Here is a 26154-nt window from a genome sequence, read left to right as displayed (position 1 = left end):
TTTCCTCATGTGTACATGTAAACCCATCAGTCTTCATCTGACTACCGTTTACCCTCCACCAGCATCACAGTAGCTGCTTATACACAGACCAGGCTGCTAAATAAATCATACAATCACAAAAATTAGGTCAGTTGGGCAGGTGACTGAAAAGTATTCTATTCTTATATTTCATTTATTAAGAACAGTTGCTTATCCATATACCCGATGAAAGCTGCATATGTCACAATTGCAAAATGTCACAATTTATTTTTGAATATTATTTCACCTTTACAACATTTTGATACATTATCTGTTTTACAAGACAGACCTGAGACCTGAGAGGTGTAAAATAAAGAGCTTGACTACTTAAAGCTGTTCTAACCTTCATAAAACGTGCTCTGAATGTGGCATGTTGTCTCCTAAATTACTCCAATTTGACTTTTAAAGTAGATGATATATCTGAATTCTGTAAAATTTGATCTACATTTCCACCACGATGACTAGAATCATCATGTCAGTACCACAGAATGCCAAACAGAAACAGAGTGCCATCTGCAAAGGGTCTTGCAGCAGCAGATTTAGGATCAGCATTGCAGAAAGCACTTCTGTGTTTATTGATTTTAAATCTAAGTTCTCTGCTTGTTTTTCCTACATTTGGATACATGCACAAAATTTGTCTGCATTGCTAGAGCTGCATGTTACCATTTTTTTGGCCACAGAGCTGTCAAGTGTTAACCTTGAACATGCAGCACAATTTTGGCAAGGAAAGGAACCTGTTGCACTGTTCTCCCTAATGTCCCTTTTTTTGTGTGTCGTCAGCTGGGTAAATGTTCTCTCTCTGGCCCCAAGAAGAAGCTTTAAAGCACTGGTAAAGGCTGGTTATTTCATTGTTTGAAGACATTTTTTGAGGCACGGCTAAACCTTGCCCACTGAGGGGCAATTTAGGCAATCCATGCAAATCTATTCATAAATCCACTACTTAACTGGGTTATAATTGAGTACCTCTCTGATATCTGCATGAAGCTTAATTGAAATGTGATGTGAGCTTCAGGCTCATGTTTGGCCCATTATTAGTGCACAGCCCCACTGCCACACATCAGCGTCCTCTGCAAGCTGCTAGCTTTTCATCACAGTCCTGGCTGGGTGGCAGTGCTCGTTATTAAATGAAACCCACTCATCATCACAGGGGGGATTCATGGCTCTTTCCCTCTGTGGTGAAATACCACTAGAATATTTCTGTAAAGGCTCGTAGTTTGTTTGCATCATCAAAGAGGACCTTGCTGTTGCATCTACATTCCTCTGTTTATCTTCAGTGGCATCCCACCAGCAGCCTTTTCTTGCACTGACTGCTGTATTATGCTGCCAGTTCTATTGTTATGCAATGACCGTGCAAAGCTTACTTCAGCTTTTTCAGCTTATTAGAATCAAAACCACTTCAGGGCATCAGACAGCCAGATGGCTGGTGCGGAAGTTCATTATTCTGTGACGTGGTGTGCAACCGGTATCTTTCATCACTATCAACTTATGTGTTTTTGCACTCAGCAGTAGTGCTGGCGTTGGTCCCTGCAGAAAGGATACAGCCTGGGTTTAAATAAATGTTTGTGGTTTCATCAAATCTGCTAAACCACTGGATTTTAGATTAATCCTCCCAGAGCAGAAATAACTACTATTATTTTTTAAGGGCTGTGTTAAGAGTCTGTCTGCATCACTAGAAGGTGTGTTCGAAGAAAATCAGCAGTCCAGTCCTCCTTCCTGCAGCTTCATAAAATTAGATTTTTTTTAATGTGCAAAGACTCATTCATCTTTTTATTACATTTGGACCTGGACTGTTGCAATGTTCTGTATCTGTGTTTGCACAAACTCTTTCAAAATTACTTCACAAAGTGCACAAGTGTCAGCCAGAGAGTGTGTGTATAACCCCTGTTTTAGCATCTCTGCATTTGCTATGTGTGGATTTTAAGACGTAAATGTAAGAATTGTAGACTTGAGTTTACAGCCCTGCTAGCAACTCTATCAGGCTGTTCTTAGGCACAGTAGAGCTTTGAGCTAAATGCTAACATGCTCACAATCATAGTTAAGTATGCTAACATTCGCTAATTAGCAGTAAAGACTGTAGAGCTGAGGCTGAATTTTTTTAAATGATTTGTTCATAAAGCATGAAAAGTGATAGCCAAAGTTATCTCAGATTGTCCTGACAAGCACACGGATGTCTGTGCCAAATTTCATGGAAATCTATGCAGCAGCTGAAGACATGTCACTCAAAACCACAAATGTCAACCTCATGATGGCGCTAGAGGAGAAGTCAGAGGATCACCAGAGCTGGATGGATACTTAGAACAAAGCAACTGAGTGACACTGTCATCTAGCTTTGGTTTGGTTGTATTAGTAATAATATTCAGGAGCATCACCAACATTAAGACAGTGTAAGTCCTCTGACAGGACCTGCAGAGGACAGACATCGATGGTGTTTGTCAGTCTATCCAAGAGCACAGGGAGGAACAAACAGTGACTAAGATGAAACCGTAGTCGCCGTCTCTGATTTCACAAAGAGCCCCTTTCCCACTCAGGATGCACGAGAAAATGCACAATAATCAGAAACTATGCAGCTGCAAAGAACTTCCTGTTTTTTTCTTCTATTTAAAATGTAGACTGGGCCTCCGTCCCTGAGTCCACGACTCTGCTTCTGAGTCAGACCCTAGGTCAGCTTGCGGTAAGCCTCACAGCATGATACATGATCTGGGGCACTGGGCAGCAGTGTGTTTATCAAAAACATCCCGATGTCCTGATGCTAATGCTGACCTCTGACCTCCCTGCCAAATGGAACAAGTATAAAGTTTAATAAAGGGTGCTAAAATCGATAGAACATTCAAGGATGGCAATAAAATAGATCTCTGTGAAATTGCACCACTTGACCTACTGAAATTTTCACAGAGGTTAATTCATACCACATCAGTGAAGATAGTAAAATATTTCAATGCTCTAAACTGAGAGGGATGCAAATTTCAATATTTGTTGTTCAGTAAGGATTAAATTACAGCTATTTTTTGGCTTCCATATATTGTTTGCAGGTAAAAAGCCTTTATTTTAACGTGACCAATCACAGGCCATCACAGGATCAGACGTTGTCATGTTTCCACAAGAGTGAGAGTCTTAAGTGTTAAACCAACACCAACGCTTGTGTTGATGTTCTTGCACCTGTGCCTCTGTGCTCCTTGGACACACCTGCTGGATCCCCTCTGCCCACGTGGCTGTCAGGGACGAGGTTGCAGTTGCACATCCTGGAGGCTGGGTGGCAGTATTGGCTTTATTGAAATGCCACTGAGCCGTTCGTAAACATTAGAGATTCAACGAGGCCACTGAGCAGACAAGAAATTCAGGGATGCACACCATCAATCAATATTAATGTTTTATGAAAAAAAAGAAACAATCATGCACACTTTAAGTTCCAAAAGACAAACATCCAAAGCAAGTGAACACAATATATATTTACATATGAACACCAGTGGTGTTTTCAGCATGCCTCTTTTACCACGAGACCCAGCACAGACAAAACCTGCATTTTGGTTAATGCAATCCATAGTACAGCAGCAGCCATGGAGAGTTATCAGACAACACCGTGCTCTATACACCATTCATTATTTGTAATTTAGATATGCAACAAAGGCTGATGGTTTGAATCACCGTGTGACAACGCACAGCTCTCCACAGATCGATCTGCCCTGAATCTTCTGTTAATTACATCTCTGCTCTCTCCGATACAGATTCAGGATTGTGACGTAAAATCAGGTTCATCAACGTGTCATCAACAAGAAACTGACAGAGTCATATCAGAGCTGACACATTAAACAACTGTGAACAACAAAAAAACTGTCACTCTTGAATTAAAAAAAAGAAAATCTCTTCAGTTAATCAGAGCAAAACACCTCAGGAGAATTGGGGACAACACAATGATGAATATTTCATCCTGCTGCAGAGCCTGGCTCATATTTAGTTTGCTCCATAGACACCAAACATGCAAGTATTTGACACAAACCATCAACTTGGAAGAACCAATCATCTTATTAGATTGTGCTGTGTGCTGGCAATCCAATGGCAATCAGATCAATAGTTACAAAACGTCTGACAGTATTAAGACCACTTGGAAATCTTCGGAAGCATTAGGTAAAACATTATTGCGAGGGAGAGGTATGCGCACTGTGAGACTGGTGGTCATAATGGAGGACTTTTAATGCCAGCAGTCAATGAAAAGAGCAGGCCGAACATAATGAGAGCCAGCAAACCTGACATAATTCAACTTTCTCCCTCATTATATTCTCCTTCCGCAGGAATTCAATTTCTCTTGTTGATTGGGATCTGACAAGTATTTGAGCAGCACAGGGGAGCATTTAGATTGACATTAAATCCACAAAGGGGACGTAGAGCTCTATGAATATGATTATGAAAATTCTCCTACTGTCAGCTTTGTGGTGTGGACGGTTTCCCAAATTTGCATCAAGTCTATTTAGATCCAAGATTGGAGCATTGATCTCTGAATGTGACCCCCTTTGGGTGTGTTGTTGCGAATTATGGTCTCATTTATGACACAAAGTCAGTCGGATATGAATCCTTCGTGGTCATGCAGAAAATCCCTCGAGCATGCGATGAAACGTCTGTCATCCCGAGTCTTCAGGTCAGTCCCTCCAGTGTCAGCACAGTGGATGAGGATCAGTTCATTCCTGCAGCGTGGATCCGGGCAGCTCGTTGGTCAGCGTGTGCCAGCGCTCCACCTTCTTGCCCTTGTTCTTCAGACAGTCTATCCAGTGCTGCAGAGTGTCCCCCTGTGAGTGACACCCTAGGGACACACCCCCTAACCAGTGCACAGACGAAAAACAAAGTCAGCATAACCTGGAGACTGATGTAAAAATGAAGAGGTAAATTTATGTAACATTTGTTGCGAGGAACTGTCGACACTCTGCAGATGAACAAATAGATAATACTACACAGTTGCATGCAAACGTTTGGGTACCGGGAACTGTGACAGCCACTGCAAAACCTTCAGCTTGCACCTTTTGAGGTAGACCATTGTGGATTTTGAGGTGTGTTTGCGGTGTGGTGCTTGATGCAGAACTTGCTGGTATTTAATTGAATCCATTCTCCCCCTCCCCCTACCAGCGAAGTGTTCCCCGTGCTGCTGGCTGCAACACAAGCTCAAAGCATGATCGATCCACCTCTGTGCTTGACAGTCGGAGAGTTTTTCTTTTCATCAAACTCTGCAGCCTTTTTCCTCATAGCATAACTTAATTGTGGCCTTTCCAAAATGCATCAGGCCTGCTGTGATGCTCCTTTGCAAATGTCTGACACTGTATTTTGTGGTGAGCAGTGCACCGCTGTAGAGGAGTCTGATAAATCTTCATGGTCTTTTGCAGCCGGACAGGGGTTTTGATTTGCCTTTCTAACAATCCAACAAGCCATTCTCTCAGTTGTCCAGACTTCAGCTTGACCTCCACCTTTCCTGTTAACAGACATCTTCATTCCAAACTGAGGAAACCACTTTTGAGAACGCTTTGCTATCTTTTTTTTTTAGCCTTCTCCTGCCTAGAGGAGTCCAGGACTGCTGATTGTTGGGAGAAGGTTTGAGGAGTCACGGTATCTATAAAGGTCTTTGATTTGCATCACTTGGCCTTTCCTGACAATGACTGTGGGGAGGGGTTTGCATGCCACTGTAATATAAACCGGTGTTTCATGTAAGAGTAGGCGTAATTAACTGTAGCTTCAAGCTACACCTTCCTGGTCTATAGAAAATCTTCCACATTGTGTTATTTTGTTTTCAGCTATACTGCTTCATTATCAGTAATTGCATTAATTGTTTGCTTGATTTGTTAGAGCAATTACTTACATGCAGAAATCAATTTTAGTTTCAAATGAAATCGAGCTTAGAGAGCTTAAAATGTTATTTCCCTTTCATTGCAAAAGCAAAAGTCAACTTTAATATATGTTAAGGTGTCGAATAGCAGTTTTTCAGTTTAGTTTATGTGATTCTGGCTGTGTCTAATAATACAAATAAGCTCGTTTGACCATCAGAGTGAGCTTAAAACTGTCGAAAAGACTGTCATTAAAAATCCACCTGGGTGATGGATAATAAGTCACTTTTTTCAAATGTAACTGATTTACAATCCGTAAAAATTGGCCTTCTGTCAAAGGTCACTCCAAACAAATAGGGGCAGCACATCACCAGAGTAATCACTAACTGCTGCTCACTATACTGTTGCTACCTGCTGTAGCTATATTTGCCTGCAGCTACTGCCCTCAGATAGTTAGCTTAGTTAGCTGTGCAGTTAATGGCCCTATTAGCTGCCTGGAGTCTGCCCCAACAGAGAGCACCAGGCGATTGTTGGTGTTTACACTGGGGACGACAGAACCAGGCTCAGCAACCTTACAGTGAACATGGGGCTCAACCGGGACCAAACGCAGCCTCCCAGACCGAAGGAGGCCAGTTTGAAAATAGTGCCGAGGTGATTTACAGCCGCTCCGACCAGAACTCTCAGTCCAGGGATGACAAACATGAACCTGGGCATTACCTAGAGCTAGAAATACTCACTAGAGCACAACATATGTATGAACACACAGCAGAAAATAGTCCCCAACGAATGCATTATATCCTCGTGAGTAAAGTTAGAAAAAAAAAACTATGGTACCCAGCTGTTTCAGGAATGAAGCTATATTTATGTGACCTGTTTTTAAAGATTTACATCTTCAGTAGAATTTGTTGAAAACAACGATAAAGAAGTAATTACTTACTCCCACTCTCAGAGCAAGTATAGTATAAAGCACGTTTTCAGCCAAAATGTCACTGGCACCCTTTTGGCAACCAAACCCTGCAAATTACACACAGTGCTGCACTCGGATCATAGCAGATACTGGAGAACATCCTAAAATATCTTTAGCAACATCTGCCATGGGTACAACATTATTAGACTGCTGATAAACTAGCCAGCCAGCTCATCATTAATGCCAGAAAGCACCAGCAGGAAAAGATTAGCTGCCAGCGTGTTTGTTGTGTCGCCTCACCAATGAAGTCATTGGACTTTCCCAGGTCGTAGTCCCACACTGTGACCTCCAGCGTCTTGGTGGCTAACTCCGAGAAGGTGATTTCATAGAAGAACTCCTGTGTGAAAACAAATAGGGAGAGGGATGAGTGGTTGAGAGCAAAGGTCAGGAGATCACACCTAACACACATGTTGCTTTTCCTCTATAAGCCTCCATGCTACACACTAATGAGGCAGCGGATAATGATACGCAAACAGTAATTGCTGTCTAGCAAAAACTGTTGCAGAAACTTTGCATGCAGTGTAGCGTCCCTGGGGGAGGATGCTCTAAATGAGCTGCATCTTTACATTCACACATTGTGAGCGAGTTTCTCACACCCACAGTTATGCACATGCACGTACGCAAACACATACATTAGTGTGTACCTCATTAAACTCCGGGTTGAGAGTCTTTTTTATGACCGCTGTTTTGTGCTTGGATTTCTTATGAACGTCTGGCTTGAGGTACCTGAGACAGAGGAACGTGATGCCATTACATTATCACTCACAGGTCAGAGCACTGCTGAAAAGGAATATATTGCTGTAAAGCACTAATGGTACAATTACTGCAAATGCCAGTGATGACTACATTAAGGTCAGAGTAAGTTCATGCGTAGAGAAAATCATTATGGTCCCTCAGGAATTTCTGTCAATAATGGATTTTTTTGCTGTCCTTTCACTCTCACTTCATTCTTAGTGACATCTTTACTGATGAAGCATTCAGAAAAAGCATTTACTTAAAGAAACAGTTCAATATTTTGGGAAATACACTTATTTGCTGTCTTGCAGATAGTCATATCTCCATGGTAAATACAAAGCTATAGCCAGCAGCTTGTTAGCTTAGCTTAGCATAAAGACTGGAAACAAGGGGAAACAACTAGCTTGGATCTGTCTAAAGGTAACAAAACTAGCCTAAAACCTGACCTCTGGACAGAGCCAGGCTGCCTGTTTTCCCATGGTTTTAGTGTCTATGCTAAGCTAAGATAGCCAGCTGCATATTTATAACACAATAACAATCACCTGAAAGTTTTGATTTATTATTTGTCAAACTAGCCGAGTGTGAGGACAGAGCAGTGATTCCTTCACCAACACAGCACAGATTGAAAAAGCTCAGCATCCCTTCTCTGGGTGTCATTAAATTCTCAGGATATTTTTAAGCCAGCTGGAAGGAGCGTGGCAAAATCTCTCTTCACATTTGCTTTCCACCCACCACCCACAGCTCGGAGAGCGTATGTTCCCACACGCTCTCAGACACAACAAAGCATCTGGGAAAAAGCTGCCGCCAAAGGGCGAAGATGTGAGCATGCATCCGAAATGGAACGAGGTGCACGGTGTATTCTCGTGGATGTGTGAGGGATGATGTGGGCGCGAAGACGGAGGGAGAAAACTTGAGTTTTAGGCATGGCGGGGAAAGGAGAAGGGAGATCGGCTTGCACGAATGTGTGTGATGACAGGTTGTTTAGTGTCTTACTCATTCCACAAACAACCTCAAAGCCAGAGCCAGCACTCAGGAGAGCGCTGAGTGGAAAAGAGGGGGATTTTAGAGCTCATTTGTCCATTCTCTGTCGGGGGGCATCATTCAACCCAGGGACCTTCTTGCCCTGCCTGCCACACACAAACACACACACGGCGACACACACAGTATTGCTTTTCTTTCATCGTGAGTAATGAAACTCCAAACGACCTCTATGACACTAACAATAGCAGCCAACTCTGTCTCCTCCATGATACAGCACGCCCATAACATTAGATCATGTCGCCGCCTTTCAGTCCATTTTGAAGGCTGTCAATACACACACACACGGAATTATCATTATCTTGACGTATGAGCGATGCAGTTCACGGTTGCATCCACTTGCGTGAAACCCCCCCCTTATTGGTCACCATCAGCTTATGCGGGGTTAACTCAGGCCATCTATCACTCATGATTGGGGACAGAAGGTGATTCATGGGGCCAATATATGTAAGGTCACAGCCAGTGAAAACCAAACACAGATATTAAGGTGGCGAGGGAGATGGATAGGTTGTGTGGAAATGAGGGTCGTGAAATGTCCTGGGTTAATTATTTTAAATGTAAAAACGACTGAGGCCAAAAATCATTTTGTTCACATAGCAACATTATTCAATTTTATTTAATCAAATAGGCGGTGGCACACAGTTAGTGGTTTGATGTCATCCTTACGTTTTAACGTAGGGGTCTGAGTAGCCGTTGACGTCCATGGCTGCCAGATGGGCGCAGCGCTTGACGCCCACACAAAGCCCGCCACGAGCCCGCTCCTTGGCCTCGCCCTTCACATCGCCGTCAGTGGCCGGGGGGAGGTACTGCAGGCAGAGCAGCAAACGGCCTCTCTCCTCTAGACTTCTCTGCTGCTCCGTCTCCCACTGAGAGGATGAGGGGATACGAGAGATAGGGAGAAATCAGGAAGGGGGTGTGTGAGCTGCATTTGTAGATTAGTGATTTGAGGCTCAGTGTTATAAAGGATTCTGAAGATGATGCATCAGATGGGCTGATGAAAAAGGCAACAGTGTTCAAGTTCTTTAAAGCTGCTGTAATTGATGTTTTTTTACTACCATTGGATCAAAAGACTGTGTAATGTAAAAGGGGTCACTCGTAGCGACGAACCCTCTCAGAATTACGATCAAACTCTGCACTTCAGCGCTTTTAAAAGCTCATTGGTTTGGTTTTATGGCCCCAAACTTTAGCATTTTGGCTCACCCTCAGCTCATGTTAGTGTCATTTCCAGATGCAGCAGGCAGCTGTTTTCAGTGAAAAAGCTCTGATAAACCCAGTGCACGCTACCTGCTCAGCCCAAATGACAAACAACATTCACAAAAAGACTTCCTTTATTAATTCCCCCGGGGTGAAATTCATCCTCACACTCTGATTAGAGCTTTACTACACACACAGGCACCCAGACAAACCTATACATGCATTTAGCAGCTAAAGAGCCCGATATTTCCCTTAACAAGGAAAATAGAGCGAAAAGGAGAGTGAATACTGAAAATAATGTAGTGCAGATATTCCTACAGCAGCACAGCAGAAATCAAAGCAAGTACATTTAACTTGCACTGACCAACAGTGACTACTGACACTTTGACAGTGAAGTTCTTTTAGACTAACAACACGATTCCAGATGAAGCCCACCATGTCTGTAAGACCCAGACCTTTTCAAGAACCAGACTGAATCCAACTGTTACTGCCAAATTGGAGACCTAAAACCTAAACGTCAAGGTTATATACTTTCTTTATTTCAATCGTTACTGACCGCATGTATGTATATTGTATGAATATTTTCACACCTAAGCGGGTGAATTAAGGTTTTATTTCAACCAAACCAGAGCTGGTGATTGCTGGAAGAGTGGAACTCCATTATGGTTTTTGGGTTTTTTATTTTGTTTCTTTCAAATTAGCATAAAGTGTGTTTTATTGATTTATTTCTGTTTTATAAGGAAATTAGGTGTAGGAATATTTCCTTTCTACACATTTTGGGAGTTTATTTAGACCTAAATATAAACGGAGGTGGCCGACTGGAAAATGTAAACATATCGCCCAACTCCATTATACGGCAATATCTATCTAAAGGTTAAACACTACAGTCACACCAGAACAAGTAAGGCTGTAGCTTCAAAACTTGAGTGCACTGAACTGAGCAAGGGTGAATTTTATTGTATAAAGATTCAACCTTCTATTTGTGAGAAGAAAAATTCATAATATCTTCTTTCAGTAGTTACGTGGTCTATCTTTTGAAATGGGCTTCGTGTCCTTCGCTGTAATATAGTTCATCTCTCCTCTTTCTCTCATAAGCAGACACACCTAAAGAGCTCAGTGACTTTCCTCTAAGCTCATCTGCTGCAGCTCAGAAACAAACCCAGCTACCGCCGACGCTGTCAGGTGTGCAGCTGGTCCGACGTCTCGGACTAACCTTAAAGTCGCATTAATGCACTTTGTTGCTCGTGGCTTGAGTATTTTCCATGGACATCAAACTGTTACCACAGCATTTGACAACTAGCCGAACAACAGCGTAGATTCAAAGTGACAGATGAAAGAAAGCGAGGAAGCAGCAGCAGAGGGTGAGGAAGGGGAAGATGATGTTCTCACAGGACCATGACTCACCCTCATCGCCAGCAGCACCAATACATGTACGTTATTTATAGGAAAGATGCACGTTTGCTATTTCAGGCCTTTCAACGCTGCAGCTGCATTGTGCTACATTTGATGTTCCACCACAGAAAATGGAAAAGGTTTGGTTTTATTGCCTCTAATGTAATTTTAATGTGAAGCGGATTCCATCAATCCTCCACTATATCTTTCACTAAATGTCTCTCCTGTCCTTTTTATCTCTCCATCTCTCATTAAGTCTTATCTTCAGGCGTGAGGTGGACACAGCCAGGAAGATCAATATGCCACACACCCCGCACTCCTCCATGCTCCTCCCTCCCTTTCTTTAATTGTCTCAACAGCTTGCCCCCTTCCTTTCTCCTAATTCTCTCTTCCTTATTTTTCTACTCTCCTTGTCTGTATGTTGTTTTTCCTTCTTTTTTTGGGGGGGAATCATCACTACTGCCAGCAGGCGGTTCACCATCTGTTCTGACTGAGTAAGAGACTTTAAAACTTGCAATTAGTGAGGATAATTTGCACCAGGTATCTGGTATTGAAACAACTCAGACCTTCACAGATCAATAGAGAGCAACTCATTAGGGAGGTGGAAATAAACAGGCGTCAATGTGGAGCCAGCTACACACAGTGACAGATGAAGATGAGAAGGAGATTCATTTGTGGGTGGATTCGCAAGGCTAGAGGACTTGCAAGATGAACAGCAGACCCATTAAACAACATTGACTATGGTGAGAAATACAGAGGCAGCTGTTTTACTCCAGTTATGTCAGTGGGGTCAAAGCATTACATCTGCCTTTTGGTTTGACCCCCTTCATTAATTTACCCAATATGTGATGAGAGGATTGGCTCTAAAATCATTACTGCGTCTGAAACAACTGGGCCATGCAGCAGCTCTGAGACTGGATCATGGACCAGACCACCAGACTTGTGTTTACTAGAAATCATGTATGCTTTACATTTCTGTAACCTGCAGAAGAAAAAAATAGCATTATATCATATATAATATATATATAATATAATATCAGAAATTAAAGGTTGAATTTAGAGGCAATACAAAACAGCCTTGCTACACTTATTCGGTCTGGTATGACCAGTAGCACACACACACACACACACACACACACACACACACACACACACACGAACAAACATGTGAAAAAGAGACACAGTTGTAATGATTGGCCAATGAATCCACTTTGACACTGGATCAGTCGCCCTTGTCTTTCTTTAGGCCAATATGCCAGACATTCATTTGCTAATGTTAGCAAACTTAAGATACATGCTGCTGTAATAATGACATTATGGAGTCAGATCACAAACTTTATGACTCATCTCTCATGTAATTGTCACTTTTGCCACAGTGGCTGCTGTTCATGAAAGTTACACAGTTTCACTTTAATGTAAACTGTAAAGGTTTAGATATTGACATGCATTTTCCCTTTTTTCGTAAAAGCCATTAGCAGCCATTAATGTTCATTTAATTCCATGATACAAACTCAATAACCCAGTTTTACCACAGTATAGTTGGAAATGTACTGCAATTTAATTAAGTCACACCAATAAATTAATGGTGGCTCAATGGATTAGACGAGTCAAGAGAGACTGCTAATTGATTGCCATGTCTTATGGAAAGGAATGGAAAACTAACAGATGTCTGGAAAAGTGGAAAACTTGCATTCAAAGGGTTTGTAAAATAGTCTGTAGTGATAAATACACACAATTTGTGGTCACTGCTTTAAAGAACCAGTGTGTAGGATTTAGTGGCATCTAGCGGTGAGAAACCCCCTCCTCTCACTCCCTGTTAAATGGGCATAAGGCCCCTTCTGGAGTCAATGCTTGGTTTGTGCTTTCTGGGCTAACATGGCAGTCCAACATGGTGGAGGGGGACCGGCTCCCTCTGTAGATATAAAGAGCTCAGTCTAAGGTAATGAAAACACTTTTCCAGGCAATTGAATGAAAACGTAACTATGAATATTATATCACATATCTGCCAATAGATCCCCCTAAATCCTACACAGTTGACCTTTAAATTGTAATTATTTTAATAAATTTAAATAAATAAATTTGAATATTAATAAAGACATCTTAACCTGCAAGTCCGGCTAAAATTAAGGATATATCTCAAATAAGATGTGACATTTGATCTGATTCATTTCACTTGTTAGATGTAAACAGTAAAACATTTTGCTCGGATAAATGTTAGATGAAGAACGAAGATGACTCATACTTTGTTTTCCACAAGAATATGCAGGCCAGAGCATGAAAACTGATAGCAATCTTAAAATAATAAAAGGTTTATGCTCAAATTTTCATGATATTATTTTGGAGTCAGACATAGCGTCTCATATCAGTCAAGGGGAACAAAACTCAGCCAGGTTGAAAGATGGACTATAAGGACGCACAGACAGACAGATGGAGGGTCATATTGACCAGAACAGAAGAGTCATGTGGTCACCTCTCTCAGGTAGCAGGAGATTCCTCTCAGGGCTGTGCTCATTGCAGTCGGTGAAGGCAGCTGGAGGCAGAGAAGGCAAAAAGAGGAGAAGAAGACAAAAAATAATAATAATAAGGGGATATGACTGACAGAAAAGCTGCAGAAGCAGGTTAGAGGAGCAAAGGATGGAGACGAAGGATGTATGTATCGAGGCAAAGGGTGAAACCACTTTGAAAATGACAGGCCTGACCCAGCGTCTGGTTCGCAGGATGACAGGGGGGGCTTCAGTGTTTGATCGCAGAGTGGCCACCAGCCTCAGAGGACCAATCTAATACCAACAGCCCTTTCCAGCTCATAAAGAACAAAAACCCAGCACCCTCCCACCCCTTTTCACATGCCCCCCACTCTCCACCACTTTTATTTTTTAATCCATTTGTTTCTCATCTCTCTCACTTGCGCTCTCTGTCTATTGATGCCCCCCTCCCCTTTATTCTCCCAATCTCTATGCACCCTTTTCCCATGTGTCACCCAGATGACATTTAGCCTGCACAAAAAGCTATTTGTGAGCTCTAAGAACAGATGCCATACTCACTCCTCTGTTTACCTAATACTTCTTCTCATGGAAGAACAGTCTCAGTTGCTGTATGTCAGTAGGCTAATTGACTCCACTGTCCTTTGGGTAGTTTTGGTCTGGGGCTGCCCTTAGTTCGAAGAAAGGGAAATCTTTATGGTAGATATCATGCAAAGGTCTTTTATACAACCGTGTACTTAAAACACTTGGCCCCAGTTTGTGGAAGGCCCTTTCCTGTTTCAAGATGGCAGTGAGAGACATAACATGTTTTTCCAGTTTGGTGTGGAGGATCTTGACTGGTTTGCACAGAGCCTTGACCTCAACCCCATCCAAAAACCTTTTAAACCTGAACGTCAACTACCAGCCAGGCCTTATCGCTGAACAGCAGTGACCTGATTAATGCTTGTGGCTGAATGTGAGCAAATCCCTTCAGCCAGGCTTTAAAATCTGGTAGAAAGTCGTCCTAGAAGAGCCAGATTAATGCCCATGGTTTGGGAGTTTGGGAATGGCGTGTTCAGCAACCACATCTGGGTGTTATGCTCCAGCGTCCACATACTTTTGGCCATGTTATGTAACTGCAAATAGTTTTATTTGAGTTACAAGTGTGCTGTATTTGTTCTTATTTACTATTTATAATTCAATTTCTATCCAAGTTCTCTGTTCTAAATGTGCTTTTCATCTTTAGTGTTATTGTCATCTTCAACAATAAAGTAGACTGTTTCACTGTAAAGCGCCTGCCTCAGCACATTTCTTTCTTACAACCCTAATAAAGGGGATTCTTGCTTTAAATGTTTACGATTATGTGTTTATTTGTTTGCTGCTTACTCTCAGATATCATGCTTACTCTCCAGCATTTGTTCTACACTTCTGCCAACGATGCTGCAGTGATGGCACGGACACGCTGGCGTTTTGTATGAGGCCCAGGTGTGTGGTCATCACTGGAGTGGATAGTTATGTCTACTAAGTATCGACATTTTAACACCTCCCTGTTGGCACGTAAACCAGGGAGGCAGGGAGCCTTCCATCTTCAGCTCAGCCCCCCATCCCTCTGTATTTTTCACCACATCTTTTTTTAAAAATGAAGTTGTGAGCCAGACAGGAAGCCTTAATATATTGAATATTACCGTACCCTCCAGTCAAATATCTCTCTAATACACACTCATTTTCCTTCCTTTTAGTCTCTCTTTCCTATCCTCCCTTTAGCTCTTTCTGCCGCCCCTCTCTTCTTCTCACAGGAGGTGGATGCTCCAGACAGATGTTAAAGTGTTTGGTCTGGTCAGGCTTCACGCGGCGGAGGGCCACCCGCGACTCCCCGATGAACTCATTATGTGTCAGCTTGTCTTCGTCGCACACAGACACCCTGGGAGTGAGAGGCAGAAAAGGGAGGGGGAGGTACAAATGAGAAAAAGCAAGAGACAGCGATGGGAAGTGAGGCAAACATGAATAAGAATAAAGGATGCTGATTAATGAGGCTGAGACAGAGCTAGAAAATGTAAGTAGAAAGATGTAATTTACTTGTGTGTGTGTGAGGGACGGAGGCAGTCAAGCAAATGTACATTTTATCACTCATTTAATTATTCCTAATGTTGTGGCAACTTTATAATGGGGGAGGGAAGTTGTTGACATAAACCTGACCTGAATTAAAGAGCACACAGTTAGAAAAAACGCCTACGTACAAACCCAGCATCTGTGTACGAGCATTGTGCAAGGAATTACCATTTTCCCTCCTGTGGCAATTTAGTGTGAAAGTGCATCATGCTAGGCAATCCATATTTATGCGTCTGGCAAAACTTTTACACCTGCCACACACGCAGCTGAAATGCATAAGTGGCTGCGAGCAGCAGAGAGGAGTGAAGGAAATGGAGGGGGGCTGCGTATAAAAGCTGCAGAGGGATGGGGTGACACGGGTGAAAGGGAGAGATAAAAACGTGCAAATTTATTTAAATCTGCGTGTGAGAGGAGTCATGCATGTGTATATGAATGTCTATAGGCAGGGGCGAAAAATCAGTATGCTACGAGCTGGCTGAAATCCAGTGCGATTGCCTTTTTCTGTGTTTTATGTAAATGTGAATGCAAGACATGCAAGAAAAAGAAAACTCCGAATGCAATCTGTCAGAGGTCCAATATGCTGCCTCTTGGCCTGTTGTTTCATTCAACTTCTAACTAAATTCATTACTGCAGGAATGAAACACCACAGTCACCTTCTGCTTTCAGTTCCCCATAATAAAACATGGTATTGGAGAAATGTAGATGGTGCAAGGGGCCAGTTGCCTGTGGATACCAGATATGTGCTGGCATTCCCCCAGAGGTAATTTCTAGGCTAGTAACTTATTATCCAAAGGGATGCCGGGACCCTTCACAATTGAAGAGGAGAATAAAGAGAGATGAAGTCAGTCTGAGCTGAGAGGGGAAAGATGGTGCGATACATGGATGAGTAACAGACATCTGATCCAAAGGGCTTGAGGATGGAGCGGTGAGTGAGCATACAATAGGTCAAAGAGTCAAGTGTGAAGTGCAGAGTCATTATGTGAAACAGATACAAGGCTGCAGTTAAACAGTATGCGGTAATGTACACATTTTACTGCGACTATGACAGCTCACATTTCCTTCTATATCAAAAAGCGGTGTGATAATCTAATCACACATGCTTTCACCAGCTTAAATGTCCATGTCAGTCATGTAAAAATGTTCTGATGCTGTATGAAGAGTCCATTACAGGCCTTTCTGCTGCTGCAGGGCAGGTGGATAATGACACCTTTTGTACTGGCTCTCATGGAAGCTCATTACTGCCAGAAAAAAAGAAAAGTTAGACATTATAAAGTGAAGATACTCATGGTAACTCAACACCGTGACATACGACATAATGTTGACTAGCCATAATTTTGATCTCAGTTTTGACTCTAACTCAAATATTGAATTTTTAAGACTTACCAAGATTATATATGACCATCATGGCTAACTTTTTTTTCCTAGCAGAAAAAGCTTTTTTTATCTATTTTGCTTTTCTTTTCATGGCAGGAATGAACTTCCAGAGACTCTGGTGCTTGCTGTGCTAAAGCCAAATGGCCAGTAGCGTACAGATGATTGTGAATTAACTAAAGCCATAAAAAAGGATTGTAAATCATGACTTCCTGTCATCACACAGCCATATAAATACACAACTGCAAGCTGTGAGTCGTATTTTCTGAAACCGATCTGTCAGAAAATTTGCTGCACTTTGTCAACGCTGGTTTGAAGTTGGAAGCAAACTCGATTAGAGCTGCAGTTTTTCCAGGTTGCAAAAAGTATGAACTGCCCTTTTTCAAAATGTGGCATAGCTTGTGGTCGCAATCTTCTGGATTTCTGGTCGAATGAAGCTGCTCTCAGAGAGGAAATCAGAAAACCTCCCTTGTCTGTGATGGATTTATTCCTATATTGGAAGTGTTGGCATTCGAGAATTAATTTCAAGTCTGGCAAGAAATCCTTTCAGTCAATTTATAAGGGACTGAAAGGACTGCTGATATTTGAGATAGCTGAAATATTTTCTGCTGTTAAACCATGTACACACAATGGAAGGAGCCCTGCATTTCACTATTACTCTCTGCACACAACAAGAAAAAAAAGACTCAGAAATGCAAGCATATCTACAGTAGCTGTTTATAAATGATGTTAAACTGGTTTGGGTTGGATAAATCCTTTAAAAAATGTGCCCTAACAGCCCTTGAATAGAATCTTTTACATAATAAAGATTTATCCAGATGTAAAAAAGCGATTAAATTCAGTCTCTGAATAAAAGAACAGAATTCAAACATTGACATGTTTACACCTTTCAGCAGGTTAAACTTCCTGCTTCCTGATCTTTAAACTCATGTGCTGAATTAATATAGTGTCGGAGGCCAGTTGTAGGGCCAGTTTTTCTAATTTCCCCTGAGACATCAACCGTCGATCCTATTTAAATCCCACTCCCACATGTGTCGTGGCAAACTTTTAGTCACAGGCAGAGACAATTCGCAGCTTTTGTCACCTCTGGAGGGGGTCAATGAAATTAAAACACCCCGCGGTGCTTAGTCTGACCTCAATCTGTCACTGCAACTTGAACAGAGGGAAAGGCAGGGAGAAAGATGGAAAGAAAGACCAAGAGAGACCACCCCGAGAAGGAGTCTGATCCTCGCGGACAGGAGAGATGTGAGGACAGGGAGGAACGAAGGCGAGGTGACAAGGGATCAAGCATCAGCGGAGGTAGGAAGAGAGAGGGAAGTGAGACAGAGATAGGATAAAGGCCTATAAACCGAAAGCAAAAGATTCTGTGATTGAGATAGATGATAAGAAATCCTTTGTAAGCAAGAGCCGGCTTTCGGATGGGCAAGACAGAACAGAGAGGCAGGAAGTGATGGAGACAGAAATAGCAAGAAAGCTTCTACAGCAAACGTTTACCGGAGTGTTTTGCGGTACATGTCTTCCTCTGTGATTCCACAGTAGGTGAGCGTCTCGTTCCACACAGGGTTCAGCGTGTTGCGAACAGTCTTGGTTTTCAATTTATTAGCCTGTGCATCAAAGCAGAGAGGAGGGGAAAATAATAATGTAACTCAAAGCTTTTTCTCAGAGCTGCAAACAGCAAACAACCTCAACAGGAAAAACAATTTCTTCCTGGCAAGAAGGTCATTTTATTTTCGTGCAGATTTACTGGTCTGCGCCTGTACTTTCATATTGCAGCTCAAAATTATACCCAGACTTAAATATGCACTCAAAAGTCCTGAGCAACAGGTTACTGAAAGGCTTTTAAGTTGTAGAAAAATGCAGGGACATAACCATGTTCTGGTAGTAAAATCCGACCTTGCAGGCGCCCGGCAGCAGGTGCAGCTTGACATAAGGATCAGCCAAACCATTGAAATCCATCGGCTTCAGACCCTAACACAGACAGAGAGAGAGAGGATATAAGAGGGGGATATTAATTAATTGGTGGAGAACATTTTATAAGCTGCCAACACCTGTAAAACAAAACAAAACAAACAAACAAACAAACAAAAAAACAGTTACCAAACTGAGAGGTTCAGGGTTCATTTCCAAATTGTATCTAAAGTACAGAGGTAGGGAAGATGTAGGGGGGCTTTTAATTTGACATATAGTTTCAGTTAACCAGTGATCCAATGCAGAGCACATACTGCCCATTTTAAAAACAATGAAAAAATTGAGGATGAGAACTGAAAAGATGTAATATATATTTGCCTTGAGTCTGTGTAACTTCAGACCTTTAATTAATGAAACAAAGAAAAGCTGTCCAGCTGTGTTTCTGCTGTAAGTATTGCAGAATGGCAGAATATATATTGAACAGAGGTGACTTCAGATGGGGGACTAATTTTCATGTAAAGTTTACCTGAACAGGTGCAATTCTTCATTTTGATGTTGTCACAGTAAATACCAGTGTGCAAGTCTCTCTGACCCATAACCACAGCACGCTTTTATTTTAAAGTGCTGATTGCACCCATTTACAAAACTTTTAGCAGCCATTTAATTGAGTTGCAAAGCAAAAGGCGAAAAGAGTCTAGAGCTGTGCTAGCAGCTCTCTGAGGCTGTACTGAGGCAATATGGCGCTTAGAGGTGCATGCTAACGTCAGCATGCTAACATGCTGACAAAGACAATGCTAACGTGTTGATGTAGTAGGTATAATGTTGCCAAGTTTGCTAATTAGCTCTTAACATAAAGAACAATAGCTGACATTTGTCAACCTCATGGTGGCCTGAAAGTCAATTAAATTTAGTAAGTAAAAAATGTTATGGCGCTCCGTCCAATATTTGTTGAGATATTACAGCGTGGGTTAAAGAGCCGGACCGACAGACATTGCCATCACCAGAGCCACGGTGATAGCACGACTAAAAACAGGAGTTGTTCTTTGATTGACAGGCTGCAGCGTTTTGTGTCACAGGCTGGATACATGAATCTGGCTTTAATGGAGTTTACAGAGGACAGTATTTACCTTCGCTCTCAGGACTGTGCAGCGTAGGGAGCTGGTGGCTCTCTCATACAGTAGGTCGAACTCTAACGTCCCCAAAGAGGCTGGAAAGCAGTTGATGAAAGAAGAGAGAGAGGGAATTATGGCAGGAAGGAATACAAACATGAGGGATGTGTCTGCACTCACCCATATGTACTCCATTAGATCTCATATAACTCACTATGCTGAGAGTTGGTTGAAATCATTCATATATATATATACACTTTATATATGTGTGATAAATATAAGGCTGTAATGCCAGCTTCTGGTTAGCTTAGCTTAGCATAGACAGCAAACTGGGTGAAACAGCTAAACCAGCACGTCTAAAGCTTTCTCCACACATTATCTTGTTTAATCATAAGACTGCAGGGAATGACTTTGCCTGCCGAGAAATAGTCCCGCACAGAGTCGAAACCACGTGTCACAACGTTCACAGACTGAACAAATATGTGACATGTTAATTAGTGAAATCTGGCTAGGCTAGCTGTTTACCATTGTTTTGAGTCTCTGTGCTGACCTACAGTTTCATATGCAATGCACAGACATGTGAGTGGGATCAATCAATCAATAATTTAGTAAGCAATAATTTCCAGAATATTGGACTATTTCCTTTTATGATCAGTTTGGCAGAGATTTGGACCAAAGTATTAAATTTTATCTTAGATTACAAGATGCGTCAATGGTATGAAATGGTGTACCTACACCTCCTGTCTCCTACGTGGGCGCGGTCGCCTCTCTTCACCATCCCCACTGGGCATTTTTAAAACCAACACATTAAGAACACAATAATACACTAGATTCAAAACAAATATAACGTGACCCCATGTCACCCATGTGACACAGACACAGGAAATGACTCCTAAGTTTGCCTTCTCGTTTCTGAACCATCTCTGGTTTCAGTGTTAGCGTTAGCTTGCGCTAGTTAGCGACAGATTGGAAAATCTGCCAGCGATATATGTCATTTCAGAGGTTGTTTTGTTTTCTCTGAAACGTTCTTGTTGTCTTCTTCCGAATCCACGCCTGTGATGAGTTCATTTGAATTCTACGGCTCAAGCAGCTTTCGTGAAACCGAGTCATGACTTTGAGGTGACTCACTGTTATCATCACTGTCACAGCTGTCGATCTCGATGGAGGTGTCCATGCTACTCATGGCCGACAGTGAGCCCCCTCCGCCCGCCGCCCCTGGTAACAGCGGTGATAACAGGCTGCTGCTCCCTCCTCCTTCTCCTCCTCCTCCTCCTCCGACGGCCCCTCCACCTTGACCTGCGCTGCTGGGGCTGAGCGCAGTGGGAGCTGCAACCTGATTGGGCGAGAGCGGCTCGGAGAAGGAGGAAGTGGGCGATAGGCGAGGGAAGTAGGCAGAGATTTGACGGATGGGGCGGATGGGGCCTGGACACACGTCGATGGCCATGTGCTCCTGGATGGAGATGGCTAAGCGTTTTCCTTTTCGCACAGTCATAGGGCTAGAGGGAAAGAGACAGCGATAGATGAGTAGAGAGCTGCAAAGTTAAATCACATTACTTTTCAGCAACAGTTGAATTTCGGAAAGCATTCATCCAGAGCGAGCCACTGCAAAGACACTAATCTGCAGATATGAGCTGCTGTTCTCAATTTCACCTATTCCAAGCAGAACAAGGTGAGCTTCGTAAGGTGGTTCCTCATAAATAAGATCTTTTCCTGTGTTGGCCATGTGTGAGATATCATCAACATAATCGGAGTGTCTCATTTGCCATAAGAAGAGGAACTTGTGATAGGAAGCATTTATCTGCTTTCATAGTGAAACCTCCTTCAACATAATTAGAACTCTTAAAAAGAAAGACATTACTCATAAGATGACAAAATACAGCAGAGGATGGGCACAAATTTGCATTTCAATTGAATACATCTGAATAAACTCAAGCCTATCAGGGAGGATAAAGGATAATTGACAATAGGGGCCTCCCCCGAATCCTAATCATCCTCGATGAAATTGCATCGCATGTGAGCCACCAAGGCACGCATTTTATCTAAAGTGCTTAACAATCCTCCATAACAGATAGGTAATTATGGAGTGAAGTCGTCACAGGCTGGAGCCTCTTCAGTACACTCAGCTGGAGACAAGAGTCCTGATGATTACATAAAGTTGTGGCAGCAGGGAGTGGAGTTGACCACAAGGCTGATGTGGCTGCTGTCTTCCCGAAATAAAAAGAGGGGGGTGGATTACAAACATCTCACAGCTTTTGTTTTCTAAAGACAGCAGGCCTTGAGGGGGCGTTCTGTCCTCAATGCTGAACAAATCCCCCCCTTCTGCTCTCTTTGCATTAATCGATTGAAACTGAGAAGTGAATATTTGCTCTGTGAATATTTGTACTTTCCCCTAAATTGACCGTCTGTGAAGTTTAGAAATGTCAAAATGGAGTGAATCTCAGGACTCAGAGAGAGAAGTTTAAATAAGTACTTGGGGATAGCGGCCATATTGACATTATTCGGGTGACGGAAAGGCCTGGAATTAATCACCACAAACAGAAGTAAATGGAGAATCAGGACTGAGTATTATGATGATCCTTATTCAATCATTAGAAGAGTGGATGATCTCAAACCTGAATCCACAATAGTTCAACATACACTTATCTGCATTCTTGCCATGGGTTAGATGAGACGATCGCCACCTCGTGAATGTCTGACAGGTTATTACAGCACACTAATCAAGTTACTGCGCCGGTCTAGAAATAGTCCCACATGTAAGTGGTATGAGTAAGGCTAAAAACACGTGAGACGTGGCATGTTAATTAGTGAGATTTAATGTTGTGGATGTGGATTTCCTTGTCGTTAGACAGAGCCCGGCTAGCTGTTTCCCCCTGTTTCCAGTCTTCATGCTAAGCTAAGCTAACTGGCCGCAGCTTCATGTTTACCGTACAGACATGAGAGCGGTATTAGGCTTCTCAAAATGTCAAGCCATTACTCTATGATGAATGTAGATTTTAGCCCACCTGCTCCTCCAATGACTGTAAATATAAAGTTTTTCAGAACTATAATTATTCCTCATTTTGCCCTACTTCTGCTTGTGGGGTCAAAACCTGTAAACAGATTAATTTCAGGCCCTTCAGTCATCGGGATGAAGTCGATATGACTGATGAAGCCCTGGCTCTGGAACTGTTGCCTCTGACTGCTGACCTTCAGCAGAATACAGGCAGTGAGGGTCATTTGTCATGTGTGGTCCAGCCTCTCTGCTGTGAGCACAACAGTAGGCGATACACAGCACGGCTCATCCAGCTTTGCCTTGGCTGGAGATGAAACAAACTTTCCAAACACGCTGCTGTGTGCCAGCCTGCGAACTTCCTCCACTCATTCAACTGAAAGGGGCTCTGACAGACCACTGGCTCTGGAGTGGAACATGATGGACATCTTGCCTTTGGAAAATCAGCAGCAGCCATTTTGGTGCCATTCAGGACCACAATAGCAAAACTAATGATTCCTGAAGCTGGAGAACAGGTCAGAGTTCATCACTGCTCAATTAAGAAGCACAGAGATAATCTCAGACTCCCGCACCTCAAGACAAGACACCATGATTCTTGTGAGGTGGATGAATGTAGAGAGAAGATGAACCGCGCCATAAATCACTTCAGCCTGGCACAACAATAAAAAAGCAATAATCGAAAATTAAGTAGATTGCGAGACATTAAGGAGAAGGTGAAAACAAGTTAATGAAACTCCCTGTGACGATGATGATTTTGGGCCAGAATTGATTAAAAGATTAATTAACACGGATGAGGAGATAACCATGATTGTTCCTATGAATAATACATAATCCCTCAAAGCACACACACACACCCACACACAAATATATCAATACATTCACACAAGCATGCCAGCAAACATACGCACAGATACACTTTCATCAGATCATTAATCCATCCCTACACATACACACACACACACACACACACACACACAGACAGACACACACGCACACACACACCAGGCAGCTGTTGCAGGCTTGTGAGCAAGTGTCTGTGGATATAATGTGTGCAGTCAGTCGCCTCGCAGTCCTGGCAGAGGTGGCCGTAAGCTGGAGCAGCCGGAGCACCATCACCAGCACCGCCACCACCATCACCAGCAGCACACGTACAGCCTGGGAGGCCTGGCGGCTCGCAGCTCGCCGGGAAGCAGAAGCTCACAGCGAGATCATGATTGATCGCGCTCACGCTGCCAGTTGGAATCTCTCTCATCTCCTCTTTTCATCATCATCTCGTTGCTGAGACTTGTGGCAATGCACGCTCGAAACAACAAGGTACAGATTCCCCCTCGCACTTCACTGATTTTTCATGCGCTAAACCTCGTTTACACACATGACTCTCAGCCTTGGAGCACATGGCCGGACAACTTCGCATAATTCCTAGAAGCTACAAGATAATGGCCCAACATGTCCACAGCAGCTACGCACAGTAGCCCTGTGGCTGTTGGTTATGCAACCAAATGCAGTACGCAGTATATCATGCATGGCCCCCTTCTACATACATTTGTATGGTTACATATGTTTCTAGCTCTGAGAGGGAGGAACGGAGCTGCCAGAAGCCGGCAGTCAGGAATATCTCTGTGCAACATGCGACCTCCCCTCCTCCTCTTTCAGCTCCTTCACTTTAAATTAGAGTCACATCACAGCATGGATGCACTCTCCCTCAATCCCCCACCTCTATCTTCTCATCTCCACTTTAATAATCCACCTCTTCTCTTCACCCCGCCCCCCTTTACTCAGTCATTATCACTCCGTCAATCTTTCTCAGACACTGTTATTCCACCTGTAGTTATGTGAGGGTCTCTCTCTCTCCCTATCTTGCAACTGGTTTTCTTCTTCTTCTTCTCTTGTGTCCTACATACAATGGGCCCCTGCGGCGGGCTCCGTTCACCTTTAAATAACAAGCTGCTGGCTGACAGGCAGATGGTATAGTACAGTGCCGCACATTGTAGCTACTCATTAGAGCTTGACAGTCAGCATCATTTATAGCTAACCACAGTGACAGAAGCACTTGTCAATTAGAGTCAAGTTATTTTCAGACAGCCAGGGATGAGTAAACTTCAAAGTGTGTGAGTGACAGCATGTGTGTCTCATGTGTCAGTGTGTGGTGGAAGGTGTAAAAGAAAAGTGACGGATGAGGTAAAAAAGACTGGAAAGCAGGCTGCCACATGTTGCACCTGCTCGCCGTGCGAGAACAGTGCAGGATAAATGTGTTTGTCTCTCAGTCTGGGCTTTGCTGCATTAGTTTTTATTTCTCTAATGCGGTTAGCAAAGAAAACACACAGAGGCGAGAAAAGTGAAGACATGATGATGTGGTGAGGGTGAAGGAAGGAAAATATTTTTAAAAGAGGAGGTGTGAAATATAAAGGTGCATGGCATGCAGAGAAATGAGATCACATAGATCACAAAATTAACATTCCAACCTGTCTGCATTTCAGAATAAAAGAATAAAGATGCTGACTTACCTCACTGATAGTGCAAGTGTGAAACTCCACATAAAAAAAGAGGGGATTCCAGCGCGGAGAGGAGAGGGAGACTAACTAACAGGTGGCGAAGAGAGGAGCAAAAACTAGAGAGAGAGAGAGAGAGAGAGAGGGGGAGAGAGAGAGAGAGAGGGACAGAGTGAGCTCTACGCATATCATTAAAAATTAAATGCACGAATAGTTCAAGTTGAGATGAAAATGAGGAGCAGAGGGGAAGAGAGAGGAGAGCGGCATGCTGGAGGAGGAGGGGGAGGATGGAGGGAGTCAAAAGGAAGAGAGCGGGAGGCAGCAGGGAGTTATTCCTTGACATTCTGTTGTGCATGTGACTGTTTCGCCTCACTCCCCCCACCATCCCCCCACACACACTCACTTGTTTTTGTCACTGGGGAGGACGCTGCATTGACTTGCATTCATTCCTTGAAGACTCAAATTGAACCACAATGGACAAAGCTGATGGTCTCTATTTTTTTTCTTCACGTCAGCAAATCCCAACCGACAATGGATTTACCCTATGAACAAGCATTGCTTGACACGGCAAAGTA

General features: G+C 42.9%; 1 protein-coding gene across 1 annotated transcript; it reads right to left on the bottom strand.

Annotated features, from left to right (window-relative positions):
- Positions 1-4688: 4688 nt before the first annotated feature.
- LOC121625175 (double C2-like domain-containing protein alpha) lies at positions 4689-25626 on the bottom strand. Its single transcript, XM_041963246.1, has 11 exons — positions 25595-25626; positions 21230-21597; positions 20120-20199; positions 18978-19052; positions 18579-18688; positions 15399-15525; positions 13616-13675; positions 9226-9425; positions 7431-7512; positions 7027-7123; positions 4689-4825 (listed from the first exon to the last, which is right to left on the bottom strand). The coding sequence occupies exons 1-11, from the start codon at positions 25624-25626 to the stop codon at positions 4689-4691; spliced, it is 1368 nt and encodes a 455-aa protein (XP_041819180.1).
- Between the last annotated feature and the right edge of the window lie 528 nt (positions 25627-26154).

This window comes from Chelmon rostratus, chromosome 21 (genome assembly GCF_017976325.1).
Source record: "Chelmon rostratus isolate fCheRos1 chromosome 21, fCheRos1.pri, whole genome shotgun sequence".
Lineage (NCBI taxonomy): Eukaryota > Metazoa > Chordata > Actinopteri > Chaetodontiformes > Chaetodontidae > Chelmon > Chelmon rostratus.
This window is presented reverse-complemented; position numbering and strand designations above follow the sequence as displayed.